Source organism: Ceratotherium simum, chromosome 3 (assembly GCF_057802395.1).
Source record: "Ceratotherium simum simum isolate JZ-2026a chromosome 3, ASM5780239v1, whole genome shotgun sequence".
NCBI classification, from domain to species: Eukaryota; Metazoa; Chordata; class Mammalia; order Perissodactyla; family Rhinocerotidae; genus Ceratotherium; species Ceratotherium simum.
Window position 1 is genome coordinate 48,853,678 of NC_141902.1, and position 20,363 is coordinate 48,874,040.

The 20,363-nt window shown below is 36.3% G+C and overlaps 1 protein-coding gene across 10 annotated transcripts in view; it reads right to left on the reverse strand.

Annotated features, from left to right (window-relative positions):
* Nucleotides 1-20,363, reverse strand: part of WDR72 (WD repeat domain 72) — a 299,038-nt gene that overhangs the window by 68,586 nt on the left and 210,089 nt on the right. For all 10 annotated transcript variants that reach the window (XM_087427411.1, XM_087427430.1, XM_087427406.1 and 7 more), the window contains one exon: nucleotides 15,345-15,540. In XM_087427411.1, the coding sequence (XP_087283537.1) occupies nucleotides 15,345-15,540 (196 nt within the window). The remainder of the gene's footprint in view (nucleotides 1-15,344; nucleotides 15,541-20,363) is intronic.

Sequence of the window (20,363 nt, forward strand, 5' to 3'; positions counted from 1 at the left end):
TAAGGCTCCTGTTAGTAAGGTGAATGACATTCTGAGAAAATGGGATATTCCAACGGCACAGGGACAAATGGGTAAATTTTCCTTCAGCCACCATTTCTCTAGCAATTGCCTTGCCACATGCCAGACACTGTGGTATCTGCTGAAGATACAAAGCTGACTAAATCTCTGCTTTTTCTTTCAAGGAATTTAGTTGTACCAAAATTGTTTCCAGAACTAGGAATGCATATCCATGTTGGCTAATGGAATTGTATTTGATGGAAGAACTAATATCACTCAAAGTCCCAGGCTCAGAAGTAGGGATGGACTCAATAGGGAGGAGGCTGACCCAGGTGATCCAGGTTGTAAAGAGGGATCTAGGTTAATAGCTTAAGGGCTACTGGCTACAAGAGATCAGGAATGAGCCAGAAGTCCAGAGAGAGGCAAGTGAGTCAGAACCCATGATGTGAATCCAAATACTGAGGAAAGCATTTGATGCAGCAGCTCCTTAAACACTTCCATGGAGAAGCTGTAGCTGAATGAGGGACAAGAAGATGAATTTTAGCAAGGCTTGGGGCTCTCTAAAAATATCAGATTGAAATCAGACCACGACAAAATGAGTAGTGAAGAGCCAAATAATCAACCATCAGGAAAGAGAAGCTTTCTAGATGGTTACAAACTAGATTCATTCGTGTGTCTATTTTTAATTTTTTGGGAGCCTGCTGTGTGTATACCACATGAGCCTAGAATGATGACGCTTAGAAAATACAATTTTAGTGTATATTCAAGATGATATCTGGCTGCTAAAGAAAAGCAATCAGCTGATTTTCCTTGTCTCCTCTTTCTTTTACTAATTAGGAGTTGGCTGACTCTTTAGTATAAGCTATTCCACGGTCCATCCATTCATTCATCTATTCAATAATCACTTATTACCAGCTACCAGGTGAAGGATCATCCTAAGTGATGGGAGGAAAAAGATAAATAGACCTGACCCCTGTCCTTGAGGGGTCAATGTTGGGAGGCCAGTCTCAGCTTGGAAGAACAATAGTGCAAAACACATCAATTTCAGCAACAGAATCTAGATCACTTTTTCTCTGTCAATAAATTTAAATGGGTATGTAGACAATAATCAATAAAGTTGTGCCTGCACAACTGTTACCAAGGAAATATTTAACTCAATTTCTTGATACTACAGTCTCTGTGCAGTCGGGCCAGGCTGGCATTCTGATTGCTCATGAGGAAAAAAGACAATAAAATACTCTAGTTCTTCATATGCCAAGATGAAAATCATCAATCTCAATCTCTGTGAAAGATGAAACTACTTTTGGAAAAAGAGCAGTGAACTCTATCGGTCTTTCTAAGGCAATGCAGTCTTTCAGATGATACAGAGAAGGCAGAGCAGTGGAGGAGTTCAGAAGAATTTATATGGGGGAAGAAGGGAAATGATGAAATTTCTCCATCAATTTCACAAGGAGTTAAAAATAAGACAGGACATATATTAAACCCAAATGACAACCGTGTTTTTTGAAAGGTACGTAATGTATTCTAAGTGCTATATAATTTATTTGCTTATCACATATAAATTCATCTTCATCTAACATATGAATACCTTGATATTTAAATAAAATTATAGATTACATAATTCAAATTAATCTATAAAAATGAAAAATTTAAATTTACTCTTCTCTTCCTCCTACACTGCCAATCCTTACCCTTTTCAACTAATATGTATATGCTAAATCTGTTTCATTTCTAGTATTTACCAGTTGGCATTTCCAGTTCTGAGACATAAAACCTTCTATTTTTTAACCAGTAAAACTTATATTTATATAAATTCATATTCTAAATAAAAGTCTTTGTATTTAGTACATCCTTTTAATTTTTTATATTATTTTTTGTTTACTGAGGTAACAGTGGGTTACAACATTGTATAAATTTCAGGTGTACATCATTATACTTCTATTTCTGCATGGATTACATCATGTTCACCACCCAAATACTAATTACAATCCATCACCACACACATGTGCCTAATCATCCCTTTCACCCTCCTCCCTCTCCCCTTCCCCTCTGGTAACCACCAATCCAATCTCTGCCTCTATGTGTTTGTTTGTTGTTGTTATTATCTACTACTATATTTAGTACATCTTTAGTAAAATAGCTTATAGTGCCACACACAAAGGTTACTAGAAATTAGGTATTCAATATTTGCTGATTAATTTCTTCAAGAGAATCCTTCCTCTGTTGTTATACGAAATATCTGAATTTTTACCTTCTTGTAATCCCCAATCTTGATAATACCTATCCCTGTAACTGTCACATAGCAGTTGGTAAATATTTGCTGAATTAAGAAATAGTGAATGAGAATTATGGTTAAATGGGAGGCAATGCCAAGTAGTGACAAGGAATCCAAATTTTGAAGCCAGACTGCTTCAAAAAGGGTTTGATTCCTGGGTTTGATTCCTGGCTCTGTTGCTTGTTGATATTAAGACCTTGGGCAAGTTACTTAACCTCTTTGTATCTATCTTCTCATCAAAAAAATGGGTATAACAATACTACCTATGCCCATAGGATTGTTGCCTGGATCAAATGATTTAAGGTATGTGAGGCACTTAGAACATACTAAGCATATCAGTATTAGCTGTTATTATCATCATTATCATTGTCATTGTTATTCTGGAAGGCTGAGGGTTACCAAAAAAAGGAGTTGGCACGATGAGATTCAAAGAGGACACAGATGTTCTCCAGAGAAGAAATTAGAGACATGTGGGTTTCTCTCTAATGTCCAGGTTCGTCATTCAAGCATGTGTTCATCAGATGATTCTTAGGAGGAAGATAAGGGCTTAAAGTGGCTTTAGTGGTCTTAGCAAACAGTTACATTCACTCACCCCAACTTTTTGCTCGGCTAAATCATGTTCATCTTTTAGGTCTTGGATCACACATCTTTTCTTCTAAGAAGACTTCTTTTCCCCAAAGACTGCATTAGGTGCCTCTTTGATGTGCTCCTATAGCCTTTTCTGTGGCGTCTGACACACTTTTAAGGTTACCTTGATGCTGGTTTGTATCCCCAAACAGAGATTTCCAATGTATTTCTCTGTGGTATCCCCAACTTTTGGGTCAGTGCATAGAAGCACAGAGGAATGATGTAGAGGAGTGACGCATCAAGATTTATTCAGGAGAGTTTGGAAGATGGCGGCATAGGAGGATCCTGAGTTTGCCTCCTCCCACAGACACAACAAACCTACAACTACCTGTGAAACAATTTCCTCTGAGAGAGATCTGGAAACTGGATGAAAAGAACCTCCACAACAAAGGACAACACAGAGAGGGGTGGAACAGGCAGAGATACAGTACTGCTGAGGAAAAACCACACCCTAGCCATGGCACTTCACAGTTGAAAGCGATCTCAAAGGTATGGAGCTTTTCCTGGAAGAGCGGAGGACTTGAGCTTCACGTTAGACACTCCAGCCTTTAGACCCAGCACAAGAGAGATGAGACCCCAAAATACCTGGCTTGGAAAACCAACAGGGAATACACCCAGGAAAACTATAGAACTTCAGGGAAAGGAAACTCTGCTCTTAAAGGGCCCATGCACAGACTCACTTGACCCAAAAACCAACACAAAAACACCAGAGAGAAAACTGCGTAGTCCATTGGTAAAAGAGATTTACTTACTAAGCTCCAAGTGCATCCCGGAGAGGCAGGAGGAGGGTGGGCACACCCTGCCCCAGGGACTGAGACACTGATGGCAGCCATTTTTGTGATCTAGTTCAGCCATGCTGATGCAGATGCTAGCAGGTACCATTTTGAAATCTTTCCTGTAGCCTGTTAGTACAAGGGCCTGCCCTGCCCACCAGCAAGCCCACAGCAGACTTGGGCCACCAGACCTTGCAACCAGCCACACAGGAGATAAGTCTCGCCCACCAGCATGCCTGAGGCAGTTGTACACTGCCAGGCCATATAGCCGGCTTGCGCCAGAGGCCTGTCCTCTCTAAAAGCAAGCTAGTCACAGCTGTGCAGCCAGCCACACCAGGGGCCTGCCCCAGCCACCAGTGCACCTGAGGCAGCCAAGCACTGCTGGACCATGCAGCCAGCCATACCAGAGGCCTGCAGGAGTTGTACACCCCTGGACCTAGCAACCAGCCACACTCAGGGCCTGCCCTGTCCACCAGTGAGCTCACAGCAGTAGTGTGCTTCTGGACCCTGAAAACCGCCACATCAGAGGCCCGACTTGCTCACTAGTGAACCTGCAGTGGTTGTGCATTACCAGGCCTCGCAGCCAGCTGTGCCAGGGAGTTGCCCCATCCAATAATGAGCTCATAGCAGACGCACGTGGCCAGGCCTCACAATCAGTCGGCCTGAGCGCCAGCCCAGCCTACTCACGTGCCTGCAGCAATAGTAGCCCTGTCACAACAGAAAGGCATATGAAGCCCACACAGGGGACACCCCTGGAGCATTTGGCATTTGGCATGGATGACAAGATGGAAGCGTGCTGCTGGGCTCCAAAAGACATCTCCTACATAAAGCCACATTTCCAAGATTGGGAGATGTAGCTGATTACCTAATACATAGAAGTAAGCACAGAGAAATAGGAAAAATGAGGAGACAAAGGAATGTATTCCAAATAAAAGAACAGGACAAATTCTCAGAAATAAAACACAGATAAACAAATCTACCTGATAAAAAGTACAAACTAATGATCATAAGGATGCTCACTGAACTGGGGAGAAGAATAGATGAACACAGTGAGAACTGGAAAAAAGAATTAGAAAATATAAAAAAGAACCAAACAGAGCTGAAGAAAACAATAATGGAAATGAAAAATTCACTAGAGGGAATCAACAGCAGAGCAGATGACACAGAAGAATGGATCAGTGATCTGGATGATGGAGTAGAGGAAATCATCTAAGCTGAACAGAAAAAAGAATTAAAAAGAATGAGGACAGTTTAAGGGACCTCTGAGACAATGTGAGGTGTACTAACATTCACATTATAGGTGTCCTAGAAGAAGAGAGAGATAAAGGGGCAGAGAACTTATTTGAAGAAACAATAGCTGAAAACTTCCTTAATCTAGGGAAAGAAACAGACATTTAGGTATAGGAAACACAGAGAGTACCAAACAAGATGAACCCAAAAAGGCCCACATCAAGACACATTATAAGTAAAACGTCAAGAATTGAAGATAAAGAGAGAATCTTAAAAGCTGCAAGAGAAAAGCAACAAGTTACATACACGGGAAATTCCGTAAGGCTATCAGCTGACTTTTCAGCAGAAATCTTACAGGCTAGAAGGGAGTGGCATGATAATATTCAAAGTGCTGAAAGGAAAAAACCTACAACCAAGAATACTCTACCTGGCAAGATTATCATTCAGAATGGAAGAGAGATAAAGAATTTTCCAGACAAGCAAAAACTAAAGGAGTTCATCATCACTAATCCAGCCTTACAAGAAATGTTAAAGGGGCTTCTTTAAGCGGAAAAGAAAAGGTCACAAATAGAAATAAGAAAATTATCAAAGAAAAAACTATATCACTGGTAAAGGCAAGCATATTATATACTAAAGGTAGTGGATCAACTACCTATAAAGCTAGAATGAAGGTAAAAAGACAAAAGTACTAAAATCATCTATATCTACAGTAAGAGGTTAAGGGATAAACAAAGTTAAAAAAGGTAAAATATGATGTCAAAGACATAAAATATGGGGGGAGAGTAAAAGTGTAGGGCTCTTAGTATAAGGTTAAACTTAAGAGACCATCAACTTCATATAGATTGCTATATACATAGATTATTATATATGAATCTTATGGTAACCATATACAAAAACCTATAATAATAAATACACAATAATAATAATAAATACACAAGAATAATAATAAATACAGTAATACACAATACACAAAATATAATAAATACACAAAAATAAAAAGAAAGGAACTGAAACATAACACTAAAGAAACTCATCGAATCACAAAGAGAGCAAGAAAAGAAGAAAGGAACAGAGAAGAACTACAAACACATCCAGAAAAAAAGTAGCAAAATGGCAATAAGTACATAGTTATCAATAATTACTTTATATGGAAATGGACTAAAAGCTCCTATCAAAAGATATAGGGTGGCTGAATGGATAAAAAAAACAAGACACATATATATGCTGCATACAAGAGATACACTTCAGATCTAAAGACACTCATAGACCAAAAGTGAAGGGATCGAAAAACATATTCCATACAAATGGAAATGAAAAGAAAGCTGGGGTAGTAATACTTGTATCAGACAAAACAGACTTTAAAACAAAAACTGTAAAAAGAGACAAAGAAGGGCATTACATAATGATAAAGGGAACAGTACAAGAGGATATAATATTTGTAAATATCTATGCACTCAACATAGGAGCACCTAAATACATAAAGCAAATATTAACAGACATAAAAGAAGAAATTGACAGTAACACAATAATAGCAGGGGACTTTAACACTCCACTTACATCAACAGATAGGTCATTCAGACAGAAGATCAATAAGGAAACATTGGTCATCAATGAAATATAAGACCAGATATACAGAACATGTCATTCAAAAACTGCATAACACAGGCTCTTTTCAAATGCACATGGAAGATTCTCTACAATACAGCACATATTAGGCCACAAAACAAGTCTCAATAAATTTAAGATTGAAATAATATCAAGCATCTTTTCTGACCACAATGGTATGAAACTAGAAATCAACTACAAGAAGAAAACTGGAAAAGTCACATATGTAGAGATTAAACAATATTACTGAATGGGTCAATGGAGAAATCGAAAAATACCTGGAGACAAATGAAAATAAAAATATGATATACCAAAATTTATGAGATACAGCAAAAGTGATACTCAGAGGGAAGTTTATAGTAATACAGGTTTACCTCAACAAACAAGAAAAATCTCAAACAATCTAACATTACACCTAAAGGAACTAGAAAAAGAAGAACAAATGAAGCCTGAAATCAGTAGAAGGAAGGAAATAATAAAAATCAGAGAGGAAGTAATTGAAATAGAGGCTAAAAAGATAATAGAAAAGATCAATGAAACTAAGAGCTGGTTCTTTGAAAATATAAACAAAGTCTACAAACCTTTAGCTAGACTCACTAGGAAAAAAAGAAGGTTCAAATAAACAAAATCAGAAACAACAGAGGAGAAATTACAACGGATACCACAGAAATACAAAGGATTATAAGAGAATACTATGAAAAGCTATACACCCACAAATTGGATAACCTAGAAGAAATAGAAAAATTCTTAGAATTATCCAACCTTCCAAAACTGAATCAAGAAAAAAATAGAGAATCTAAATAGAATGGCCACTAGTCAGGAGATCAAAACAGTAATCAAAAACCTCCCAAAAAACAAAAGTCCAAGACCAGGTGGTTTCCCGGGTGAATTCTACCAGGCATTTAAAAAACAGATTTAATACTTATTCTTCTCAAACTCGTCCAAAAAACTGAAGAAGAGGGGACACTTCCTAACTCATTTTGCCAGGCCAGCATTACCTTGATACCAAAACTAGACAAGAACAACACAAAAAGAAAATTACAGGCCAATATTGCTGATGAACATAGATGCAAAAATCCTCAACAAAATATTAGCAAATTGAATACAACAATGCATTAAAAGGCTCATACAACACAATCAAGTGGGATTTATTCCAGGGATGCAAGGATGGTTTAACATCCATAAATCAATCAACATGATACAAACGTTAACAAAATGAAGAATAAAAATCACATAATCATCTCAATAGATGCTGAGAAAGTATTTGACAAGATTTAGTATCCATTTATGATAAAAACTGAATAAAATGGGTATAGAAGGAAAGTACCTCAACATAATAAAGGCCATATGCAACAAACCCACAGCTAACATCATACTCAACATGAATAACTGAAAGTTATCCCCTAAGAACAAGAAAAAGACAAGGATGCCCACTTTTGTCACTCTTATTCAACATAGTAGTAGAAGTCCTAGCTAGAGCAATTAGATAAGAAAAAGGAATAAAAGGGATCCAAGTTGGAAAGGAAGAAGTAAAACTGTCACTATTTGCAGATGACATGATTTTATATGTAGAAAACCCTAAAGAATCCACCAAAAAACTGTTAGAAATAATAAAGAGTAAAGTTGCAATCAACACACAAAAATCAGTTGTGTTTCTATACACTAACAAGGAAATATCAGAAGGAGAAATCAAGAATCTAATACCATTGAAATAGCAACAAAAATAAAATACCTAGGAATAAATTTACCCAAGGAGGTGAAAGACTTGTACACTGAAAATTATAAGACATTATTGAAAGAAATCAAAGAAGACACAAAGAAATGGAAAGATACTCCATGCTCACGGATTGGAAGAATTAACATAGTTAAAATGTCCATACTAGCTAAAGCAATCTACAGATTCAATACAATTCCTATCAAAATCCTAACAACATTTTTCATGGAAATAGAACAAAGAATCTTAAAATTTATAAGGAACCACGAAAGACGCCGAATAGCGAAAGCAATCCTGAGAGAAAAGAACAAAGCTGGAGGCATCACAGTCCCTGATTTCAAAGTATACTACAAAGCTGTAGTAATCAAAACAGCATGGTACTGACAGAAAAACAGACACACAGAACAATGGAACAGAATTATGAGACCAGAAATAAACTCAAACATTTATGTACAGCTTATTTTTGACAAAGGAGCTAAGAACATAAAATGGAGAAAGGAAAGTCTCTTCAATAAATGGTGTTGGGGAAACTGGACAGCCACATGCAAAAGAATGAAAGTAGACCACTATCTTATACCATATACAAAAATTAACTCAAAATGAATTAAAGACTTGAATGGAAGACCTGAAACCATAAAACTCCTAGAAGAAAACATAGACAGGATGCTCTTTGATGTCACTCTTAGCAGTATCTTTTTGAATATGTCTCCTTGAGCAGGGGAAACAAAACAAAAAATAAACAAACGGGACTACATCAAACTAAAAAGCTCTGCACGGCAAAAGAAAACATCAAGAAAATGAAAAGACAACCTACCAACTGGGAGATGATATTTGCAAATCATATATCCGATACGGGGTTAATATGCAAAATACATAAAAACTCATACAACTCAACAACAAATAAACAACCCAATTAAAAAACAGACAGAGATCTGAACAGACATTTTCCACAGAAGATACACAGATAGCCAAGATGCACATGAAGAGATGTTTAACACCACTAATTATTAGGGAAATGCAAATCAAAATCACAATGAGATATCTCCTCATACCAGTTAGAATGGCTTTTATTAAGAAGACAAGAAATAACAAGTATTGAAGACGATGTGGAGAAAAGGGAACACTTGTGCACTCTTGGTGGGAATGTAAACTGGTGCAGCCACTATGAAAAGTAGCATGCTGACTCATAAAATTAAAAGTAGAGGGCTGGCCTTGTGGCGTAGCAGTTAAGTGTGCACGCTCCACTTTAGCAGCCAGGGGTTAGCAGGTTCGGATCCGGGCACGCATCAACGCACTGCTTGTCAAGCCATGTTGCCGTGGCATCCCGTATAAAGTAGAGGAAGATGGGCATGGATGTTAGCCCAGGGCCAATCTTCCTTAGCAAAAAAGAGAAGGATTGGCAACAGATGTTAGCTCAGGGCTGATCTTCCTCACCAAAAAAAAAAAATAAAAATAAAATAATAAATAAATAAATAAAAGTAGAACTACCATATGATCCAGCTATTCCACTTCTGGGTATTTATCCAAAGAACTCGCAAATATTAATTTGAAAAGATATATGCACCCCTATGCTCATTGCAGCTTTATTCACAATAGCCAAGACTTGGAAATAACCTAAGTGTCCATCAACAGATGAATGGATAAAGAAGATGTGGTATATATACACAATGGAATACTTACTACTCAGCCATAAAAAAAGATGAAATCTTGCCACTTGTGACAATATGGACAGACCTTGAGGGTATTATGCTAAGTGAAATAAGTCAGACCGAGAAAGCCAAATATTGTATGATTTCACTCAAATGTGGAAGATAAAATAACAACAACAACACACAAACACATCGATACAGAGAACAGATTGGGGATTAACAAAGGGGAACGGGGTAGGGGGGCGGACAAAAGGAGTAAAAGAGCACATCCGTACAGTGACGGATGGCAACTAGACTTTTGGTGGTGAATATGTAATCTATACAGAAGTCGAAATATAATAATGTACACCTGAAATTTATAAAATGTTATAAACAAATGTTTCCTCAATTAAAAAAAAAACATTTATTCAAAGTTTTGGAGATAGCATAATGTACAATTTAGAACATCAAGTTACTAACCCTTCATAACCAAAAGCCTATCACATCTGCCTTCTTAGCTTAATCCACCCAAAGGCTGTGATTGGGATGATTTCTTGCAGAAAACAACAAGAAGGAGCTCTGAAGTATGCATCAGCAATATACATACATATATATATATGTTTCTTTATAAACAATATACATGCTATTAGTATATCAACACTATATCCATTATAAAACATACACAAAAATAGAAATTTCAAAAGGAGGATATTAACACACACACAAAACACACACACACACACACACACACCCCCCTCCTGATGTAGTTTAAGATAAGTTTGGCAATGCCATTTACATCTTATTTGCTTAATCTTGCATTATTAGTATTATCTTCAATTCAGTTTCTTGGCAGGAAACTCTTGTCCATTTTTTGAGGGTTAGTTTAGTTAAAATGACAAAATCAAATCTGTAGGTCATGTAAGCAGGGACACTTGAAACTGCACACAGCAGAGGCAGCCTTCTGTGGAGTGGGTCTCCCACTCTTCCTTCAGCAAACCTGGAACACATATGCGACACTGCACCACTCAACACAGGAATCAAGTCAAGACACCAGGGTCAATCTGTGTATCAAATATTTTTTGTTTGAAAAAATATAAGTATAGATTTTCATTATCTCACTCTTCCATATCCAATCCGTTGGCAAATACTGTCAGCTATACCTTCCAAATACATTCAGAATCTGATCAGCTCTCACTTTCTCCATACAGGCCACCATATTTGTTCCAAGTTGCCATCATCTGGATTAGCATAATGGCCTCCCAACTGGTCTCCCTGCTTCTGCCCTTGGCCTCTGAACTGCAGGCAACGTGATCCCATTAAAATATGTGCTGTTTCTCTGCTCAAATGGTTTCCCATCTCAAAGAAAGCCTAACACCACACTATGACACAAAAGGCCTTCTATGATGTGTTCCCCATTACTTCTCTGCTCCTTGTTCACCGAGACCTTTCCTAAATGACTTCTGTGGCCACAAAGAAGAAAGCATTGGCCTTCTCACTTAGCCTGGAGACCTCACAGGGGATGGTGGATATGCATTTACTATAAATAAAGACAGTCAAGAAAGAGTTTTCCTGTGAGGTAGTCAACTATGTTTCAAAGATTTTCCACAACTAGAAAGATTTCCTTCTGAGAAATTCAGCAGCAGAGGAAGTTTGCCCCAAGCCAGTAATTCTACTGATGGCCACCAGGACCACAAAACTTTTCTGTTGAATAGATGTTCATTTCCTGATTTACTACAAATGCATGGTTTTCTTTAAACAAAGAGCACATTTTCATTATTTAATTTTTTAGATAAGTCTTTGAAAATGATGCATGTAATAAAGATTATTTGCAGTAATTTGATGCATCTTCTTCACAACCACACAGTTGAACGTGAATTTAAATTCAGCCAATAATTTCAAGGTGACAGTTTTATCTAGAAAGCCTCTATTTCTATTTCAACCAATTTATTTAATGGAACAATTTAGAATGCTTGTTTAGACTGACCCAAATAACACACACAAAAAAAAGTAAAGGGAAAGAACTTTCAAATGCATTTTAATAATAGAAACCATTGCTGTTTTTAAAGCAATGAATTTTAGCATCAAATGTGAGTGTTATTTGTACAGTTTCTTACTAAAGAGATTCAAGGAAGCTAGCAAGGTAATCATTATAAAAATGTAAAGTCAGATAAAATCCACCACTCTCCCATAAAATATCAATACACATATATTAAGACCTCAAATAAAATACATGCTGTGAAATGTAACCCGCAAAAACACTGAAAAATAAATAAGATACAAAACTATAAAGTGTACACACACATTATGCTTCAATTCTCACTTCACTTGATTTCCATTGCTTTCTAGATGCATCTCATGTACAAATAGCTGAAGAAACCTGGTGATTTTCTTTATTATAATGGTTGGGATGGCAATGATTGAACGCTCTGCATTTTCTTTGATAATAGAAAGTATGATTTATGAGAAAGGAATAAAAATCTAAGAAAACCACTCGATAAATTATTCAATTTTCAGATCAAGCTGATTTAGAGCAAATTTCCTTCATGCTGCTAGTATGGAAAATGCAGCTTACTGGATAAGAACACAGTGTTTAAGAGAATATCTGGGTTTGCTTCCCTATTTTTAGTAATTTTGTGCCTGTCAACAAGGCATATAACCTCTTTTACATCCCAGTTTATTCATTTAAAAAGTGGGATAATAATAGAAAGTATGTCTCAAAGTGCAAGATGTACACCACTGGTGGCATTCAAGATAGCTGGTATAGTGATGGACTTTTTTTCAAATACTATTTAATTTAATGTGTATGAGACATAATTAGCATGTCAAATAAAAAATTTACAGAGGTAATTTTTCAGGACAAGCCTAGGCAGCACCATGAGAATCTCTCTTTCTCAGAGAGTAGTTCTTTTCAGCTGTACTTTGAACCTTCATTTCCATGAACATGGACAGTTAAAAAAACTGCAATTATTTACACAAATGACTCAAATGTTGGAAACAGAGCCTTAGGATTCATGTGGATTATCTGAGAATTAAAGGAAAAAGTGAGATAACATTCATAAAGTACTCAGCATAGTGTTGCAGTGTATTAACTGCTATTGTTATTATTCTTTCTTTATGATCTATTATTGCCATATTACCATAATGCTAATAAACCAAATATACTCCACCCTGGCATAAAAGAAGTTTATGAATATCCATGCATAATAAAAGCATCATCCGTTACTTTCCAAATGATTTACAAATAAAATGCATCACGAAGAAACCAAGAAAGAACAAAAGAAATTAGGAAAAAAATGGAAGAGAAGAGCGTACAGAGGACAAATGAGCAAAGACCTGATAAAATTAAACAATATAAACCTTTTGTCATAAGATATTTGGTAAGATAATATATGTTGCAATGACATTGGGGCTAACTAAATCTGCCTATAAAATTTGGAGAATAATCACATCCAGTGAATAGTACCTACACCATCTCCTTAACCTTTGAATCAGGACATTTGAAATAAATAAAATAGCTTTTTACTTATTTATTTTTTAAAATTCCATCAAGTAATGCAGTACATACCACTGTAATAAAGTAATTTTCTCCTGTAATTTTACTAAGTTCCTCTGAATAGTTTTAAAAACAAGTCCTTTCCAAAAGGGGGAAAAAGGCAGTGTTAATACCCAACATAATATTGCTTGGAAATTTTCCTTTTTGATGCATGTTATGTGTTTCCTATTTAATTGCAATTGCAGTTAATATTTTCCTACAAGTAGTATTTCCCAAGAAAATATATCCTCAGCATTTTATGAATATGTTATATTTCTTTTAAATAGAATTATTCTAAATTTTACCCACCAACATATAAAGTAGCTTTAATATTTTTGTGTTCCAATTCTTACCACAAACTAACCCTAAAATTCTCTTTTAACATTGGCAAAGGATCATTCAATAATGATCAAAAGATAGTTAATCTCTAACTTAAAGTCTGGCTGTCTTTAGTCATAGAAAGACTAAATTCTATAGTATCAACAGTTCTTATACCTGAGAATTAACTGGGGACAGAACAGGGCCCAATCTCATGAAATTTCAAATAATGGGTAAGCCATGTGACAGCAAAACTCATCAAAAGTTTCACCTTGATAGCCTGCCATGAATTTCTCAACTAGAAAAAAGGGCTATGGGCCAGCATATAAGTTAGACTCTCAAGATTAGGGATAAGGCACAGAAATGTCACCCAATGAGAGTTAACACATGTTGAATGACACTAGTTGTCTTTGGAGAGTTGGAGGAAACCTATTAACGTACCTCTCCAAATGAATAAAGAACTTAAATGTAGTCATTGAAAATTAATTTAAAAAGAAAATTTCTACTTCTTGCTAGAAAAGTATAATACAACTACAATTATGTGATATGATCAAAAAGGAGCTTCTTCAAGGGGGTGAATTTCCCAGATAATTATAGCTAATTTCTGGACAACAAACAAATGACTTGAAATCACCATTGAGCTTTATCAAATTACTTATTGAATTTACCATCCTCAGTGAGCATCTTGGCATTAGGAAATAGTCTATCTATTTTGATCATTGGTCTTCACTAGGAAGCCTTTTCCTGCTACATATCCTCTCTCACTACATAATGCTCTCCAATCAATAATCTTATAAAAATAACAAAAAGAAATAAATCTAACACATTTTTAAGAATGACGCTTGTTCTAAGATTCAACATTTTAAAGACAGCAACATTTCTCTGAATCCCAGATAAATAAAAAGACAATCTCTTTTTGAGAGCTAAAAGAAGTACCTGACAATTTTTAACAATCTGGAACATGTAAATTTCTAACATGTTTTCCTGACAAAAATATACATTTAATCATATTATAAATTAATTTGTTCACCAAACGCTTAGTAATAAAGTTGAAAATCAAATTTGTACTTAATTTTTTGTACTGTTTTTAATCTCTTTTTTTTAAAGTCACAGAAAATAGGCTGAAAAATCAGATAAAATTTACAGCAGAAATTTAGATTTATGCAAGCCATAAACCATAAACATTATCATTATGAAGTTACAATGATAAAATTTGTTATAAAATCAAGTGGTCCAACTATAAATCAGTTTATTAGTTTGCACTATGTTTCTTATTCCCAGAAAAGAAAAAAATCGGCACATAACTATTATCAAGGTACCAACTGAAAACAAATTTAGGACCCATTATTATCAGGGTATCCTTACAATGTATATCCCATATTACTATTAATCTTGTTTTCATTTTTAATCACTTAAAACATTTTTATAAATAACAAATTTTTGTTCTGGAAAATATGTATTGATTATAATAGAATTTAGAAGTTCTTTAAAACCCGACAATTATAAGAGGAAACTGATAGCAGAATAGGCCAGAAACAGGCTTGGTTTTTGCAGAAATGATATACTGAGAACTTATACTCTCAACACGTTCTAAGTACTAGAAAAAGTTCTGATGCAAGAGCATGCCAATAAATTTTGCACTTACTTTGCAGAGGCAAAATGTCTGTAACACACTGTAAGTCTAGCTCCTCAGCCCATTCCATCTTTGGCAGGATCTGCATCATCTCACAGTTACCATTCTCTGTCACGGACTCTGGTTGACTGTTGATCGGTGCCTTTCTCAAGGTCTTCATGTGCTGCTGAACTTCCGCCAAGAGAACAGCTTGTATTGCTTCAGTTACCTGTAAAGATTTTTTTTTATGAACTATTTTTAGTATTATTACAAATGCTTGGGGTCTTGCACAAAACCCAAAGCCTGGAATTTTTATTTGAATTGGTTTCACATAAACTGTAATGCTCCATCCCATTAGAATTTGTATCTGAAACAAATGAATTGCAGACACTGAGAACTGGCACCCAAATCATCACACTGTTCTTTTGCAAACTCAGGAGATTCTAAAAGGAAAGTTGAAAGAAGTTCTCAATTCTTTCTCCTAACATATTTTCATTTCCACCAAAAGAAAAAGAAAACTAATTTGAATACATCATATTGCTCTTAAAGACAAGGTTACCTCCTCAAACAATGTCTAGCTCTAAAGCACTATTTAGCTAAAAACACTTGGTTTAAACTAGGTCTAATATAGATGGTTAAAGACAAGACTTTAATAAAGTCTAATCCAATATCTTTTTTTTTTTTTTGGTGAGGAAGAGTCGCCCTGAGCTAACATCCATTGGCAATCTTCCTCTTTAGTTGCTTGAGGAAGATTAGCTCTGAGCTAACATCTGCGCCAATCTTACTCTATTTTGTATGTGGGATGCCTTCACAGCGTGGCTGGTGAGTGGAGTAGGTCCACGCCCAGGATTCCAACATGCGAACCTAGGCCACCAAAGTGGAGTGTGTGGAACTTGAACCACTCGGCCATGGGGCTGGCCCTTCCAATATCTTCATTTTTAAAATGAAGAATCTGGGACATGACATTCTAAGGTCATACAGATTTGGTGGACAGACTTTCTGACCCCTGATTCCATGCCCTTTGTACTATATGTCCTCCCAAGGTTCTATACCTTTACCCCTCAGTAAAAAGCCAGTGACCGTACCTTAGCTTCTTCCTGGCAAGAGATGAGGCAAGGTCCAGGAGTAAGACAGAGTTCAAAGTAAGCTAAGAGCTGAATCAGTGAGAGAAAAGGAAAAGCACCACTGATCTAGGTGAGCTTGGGGCACCCCACCATTATCCTTCTCTGGCTCATAGTTGAACCTTTCATATAGCCACATCCCAATGCCTGCTCCTTTTCCCCTCAAAACCCTGCCCTCTGTCAAGATGACTCATATTCTGAAATGCCACGTGTGGAATTGGACAATTCTATATTGCCACTGTTCCTTCTGCATTATCCCCACTCGACCCACAGGACACCTAGAGCTAGGGCTTTGGGACAACACCAACCGAGACTAGTGATCTAGAGTTGCTGATGCCAAAAATAGAAAAGATATTCACCTAAATATTTATTCAGTTTCTTTTACGTGTTGTGGCAGCATGTGAGACCTTTAGGCTCCAGAGACACTCAGAGAGCTTAAGCTGATGGCAGATGCTCACTGAACTACTGGGGCAGAAGGAGCCAGGTACCTGACTTTTAAGTATAGGAAATTTCCCAAAAGTTTCAGGGCAGCTTCCTGATCACTGATCATCCCCCTGTTCTTGTCCACTCAAATTTTTGGTTAGGTTGTGATAAAAGGCTAACGAATGATTTGATTTTACTATTGCATACCATGTGTACTAACGTTGTAGTACTGCCTGTCACAATACAGGTACATAATTCTTCCTCGGGCATATCGTGTGATGAAATACTCAACACTGTGATACCTATTGCATACCAGGAATCTAACATATAGTTCTACATATCATGATACTGGTGAATCATGCCTATTAATACCTACCATGTAATGAGATATACATTATATTAACTATTAGGTATGATGTCTACTAACATTTTCTACTCTGTATCACAATATAGGCGAACCATGCTTATTTATGTATATCATATGATGGGACAAACTGTATTTATTCCTGAACAATTTTACATCACTGAATTTATTTCATTTTAGTTTTGTCACACATTTTACTTTATGGCACTGCTTTCAAGATGTAGATGATGTGGTAGAAAGAGCTCTGAATCAGAAATAAGAAGGCTCGAATTTCTGATCCAACTATGACAGTTATTACAAACGCCATCTTTGACAAGTCACATATTACTCTAGGACTTCATGGCCTCACTTATCAAACAAAATCTGTGATGCTGAGAGAAGCTAGGATGAGAGATTTAAATCAGAGAATCCTGTATGGAACTTGCTTCTGTCCATACCTATAAATCAGGAGGATATTAGAGGATGTCTTCAGACCCATGCTATGTCCAGACTATGGTATATTCCTCAGAATGGGCAGTTTGGCCATATGCTCCCATGGAATTATGGCTGTCCTCTCACACTGGGATCATTATCATCTCTGAGGAGCACCCACAATTGTGATTTAGAATGTCCTCTATCCCACTGGATCAGTATTCTTTCTTAAAAATATATAGGGTGGCTAGCCCAGTGGCATAGTGGTTAAGTTTGTGAGCTCCGCTTCGGTGGCCTGGGGTTCGCAGATTCGGGTCCTGGGTGAGGACCTACGCACCGCTTATCAAGCCTTGCTGTGGCAAGTGTTCCACATATAAAGTAGAGGAAGATGGGCACGGATGTTAGCCCAGGGCCAATCTTCCTCAGCAAAAAGAGGAGGATTGGCAACAGATGTTAGCTCAGGGCTAATCTTCCTCACACACACACACAAAATATATAGATAGATGGATAGATAGATAGATAGATAGATAGATAGATAGATAGAGACTTATGCAATTTCATTTAACATTTCTAATTATTAGATTTATATATCGTCATCACATTTTTGAACTATTGAATTTTGGAGTTTTTTGAATATTTGTCACTAAAAATGCATATCACAAGAATAATTAATATGAGTATCACCGGAAAACAAGAAGTAGAAATAACAGAATAAACCATATTAACCATAATGAGTAGGATACTCAGAGCCACAAAACTTAAAAGTGAATACTGAATGGCATACACCTAATAGCAAACAAACTCAAAATAAACACTTTATGCTGTATAGAACCAATATGTAATAATATTATCATGGTATCTGGTATACAGTGGGCAATAAATAAATGCTAATGGAATTGAAATAGATTTTGTACACTTTAAAAATATAAACTGTAGAAAGTAGAATTTGTTAGTTTTTGACTAACAACACTTGAGTCTCTCTAGCTTATACACATAGTAAATAAATTGTGTAGATAGTAGGGATAGAATTTTCTGCAACAAAATATAACATTTTGAGACAGTATTTTATATAACTGTGATTTTAATAATGATCTAGAATTGAAAGCACTATGGCTATAAAGCTGTCTTCAAAACGCATATAAATAAGTTTCTCTGAAAAGAAAGATATGCAAAGTATTACATTCTTATGAGGGAATGTACAAAGATTCAAAACAAGATTTACAAATCCACTGGCTAGAAAGAGACAGCCAGAGATCTGGGCCATATACTTATTATTAGAAGTCTTACTGTGCCCTAGGCAAGCTAAAAATTTTAACGGTTTTCTACTAACAGCTTGAAACTGCATAGTACTGTAAAATAGCATAGAGCATTATGAAGACTCATAGGAGCCCCCATGTCCTACTTGTGGTTTCAATGTCCAGATTTTCTGCTGTAAAAACATTTTTCCAACACTCAAGCTCACACTGCCCTTTAATGTTTTTGAACCACTCCTAGAAAAGCAATATTTCTCCCTGGAGGCTTGGATGTCATGATTTCACCTACTGTTGTTAGATTATAAAATCCCAAGAACTTTAGTGCAGTGTCAGAAACACGCAAACTAGCACCCCCAAAACCTTGCTGTTGCTTTTCCAGAATTTATTTCTATGTTGGATACGTTTCATATGTGAAAAGCAAAAGAGACAATCTCCAGACAAACTCATTCACCTGGAAGATAACTCATTCTTACCCCATCACTTAAAAATACCCTCCCCTTTAGTTTTTGAAGTAGGATTTTGCTCTCTTTACCACCTAGTGCTCCTAAAATACATAAAAAGTAGAATTAAGTTAACATGACTTGACTAACTGTTTAAATGAACAGCTTTACAAGGAATTTGAGGATTGGTTAATGAAGCATTTAAATGTATACTTGCAAAAGCCTCTGTTGTTCCTGAAGAGCCCAGGAATTCTCATTTCCACTTTACACATGAGGAAAATAAATAATCAATAAGTTAAACTTATCTTCCTAAGTCATTCATCAGGTTAGTGACAGAGATGAGAGGAGAACTTTGAAGCTTAGATTTCCAATAGAGTGAGTAATAAATTCTCTGGTAATATTTGTCCTGCTGCCAGCATTTTACACAAGGTCACAGAATCATAGAACCTTAAAGGTCCATTAGTCCAAACATGTCCAAACCACATTAAAATTTATCTGAAGGTCAAATGAACAGCTACAAATGATCTTTAGTTAGAGCAAATCAGGATAAATGTTCTGTTGAATACTTTTCCTCATGGATTTTTTTTTCCCCCATTGAGGAAAACTTTGGCTACCAGGAAAAAAAAAATCTCACCTTTAATCAATAGACTCTTTTAGAGTGATTGTCAATATGCTGGTAAAGTCAACATGTACTAACGTTTGTTTGATTATCACAGAGGCTTTTTGCATAGGTATTCATTAAATATTTATTGACTGGTTACTGTCACTATTGCTTTTCTAGCACTGGTGAAAGAGGGGTGAATGAGACAGACAAAGTCCCCGCTCCCAGCAAGCTTCTATAACCGTGAGAAGACAGATGATAAGCAAGCAAGTGGTATAATTGCCACTAAAAGTAAGCACAACAAAGACAATAAAACTTGGTAGTGCGATGGTGACTGGGGGCACACGGTGGGGAGGGTGCAGTGATAATATTAGATGGAGTGATTAGGAAAGACTTCTCTGAGGAGCTGGCTTTCGAGCAAAGACTCAAATGATGAATG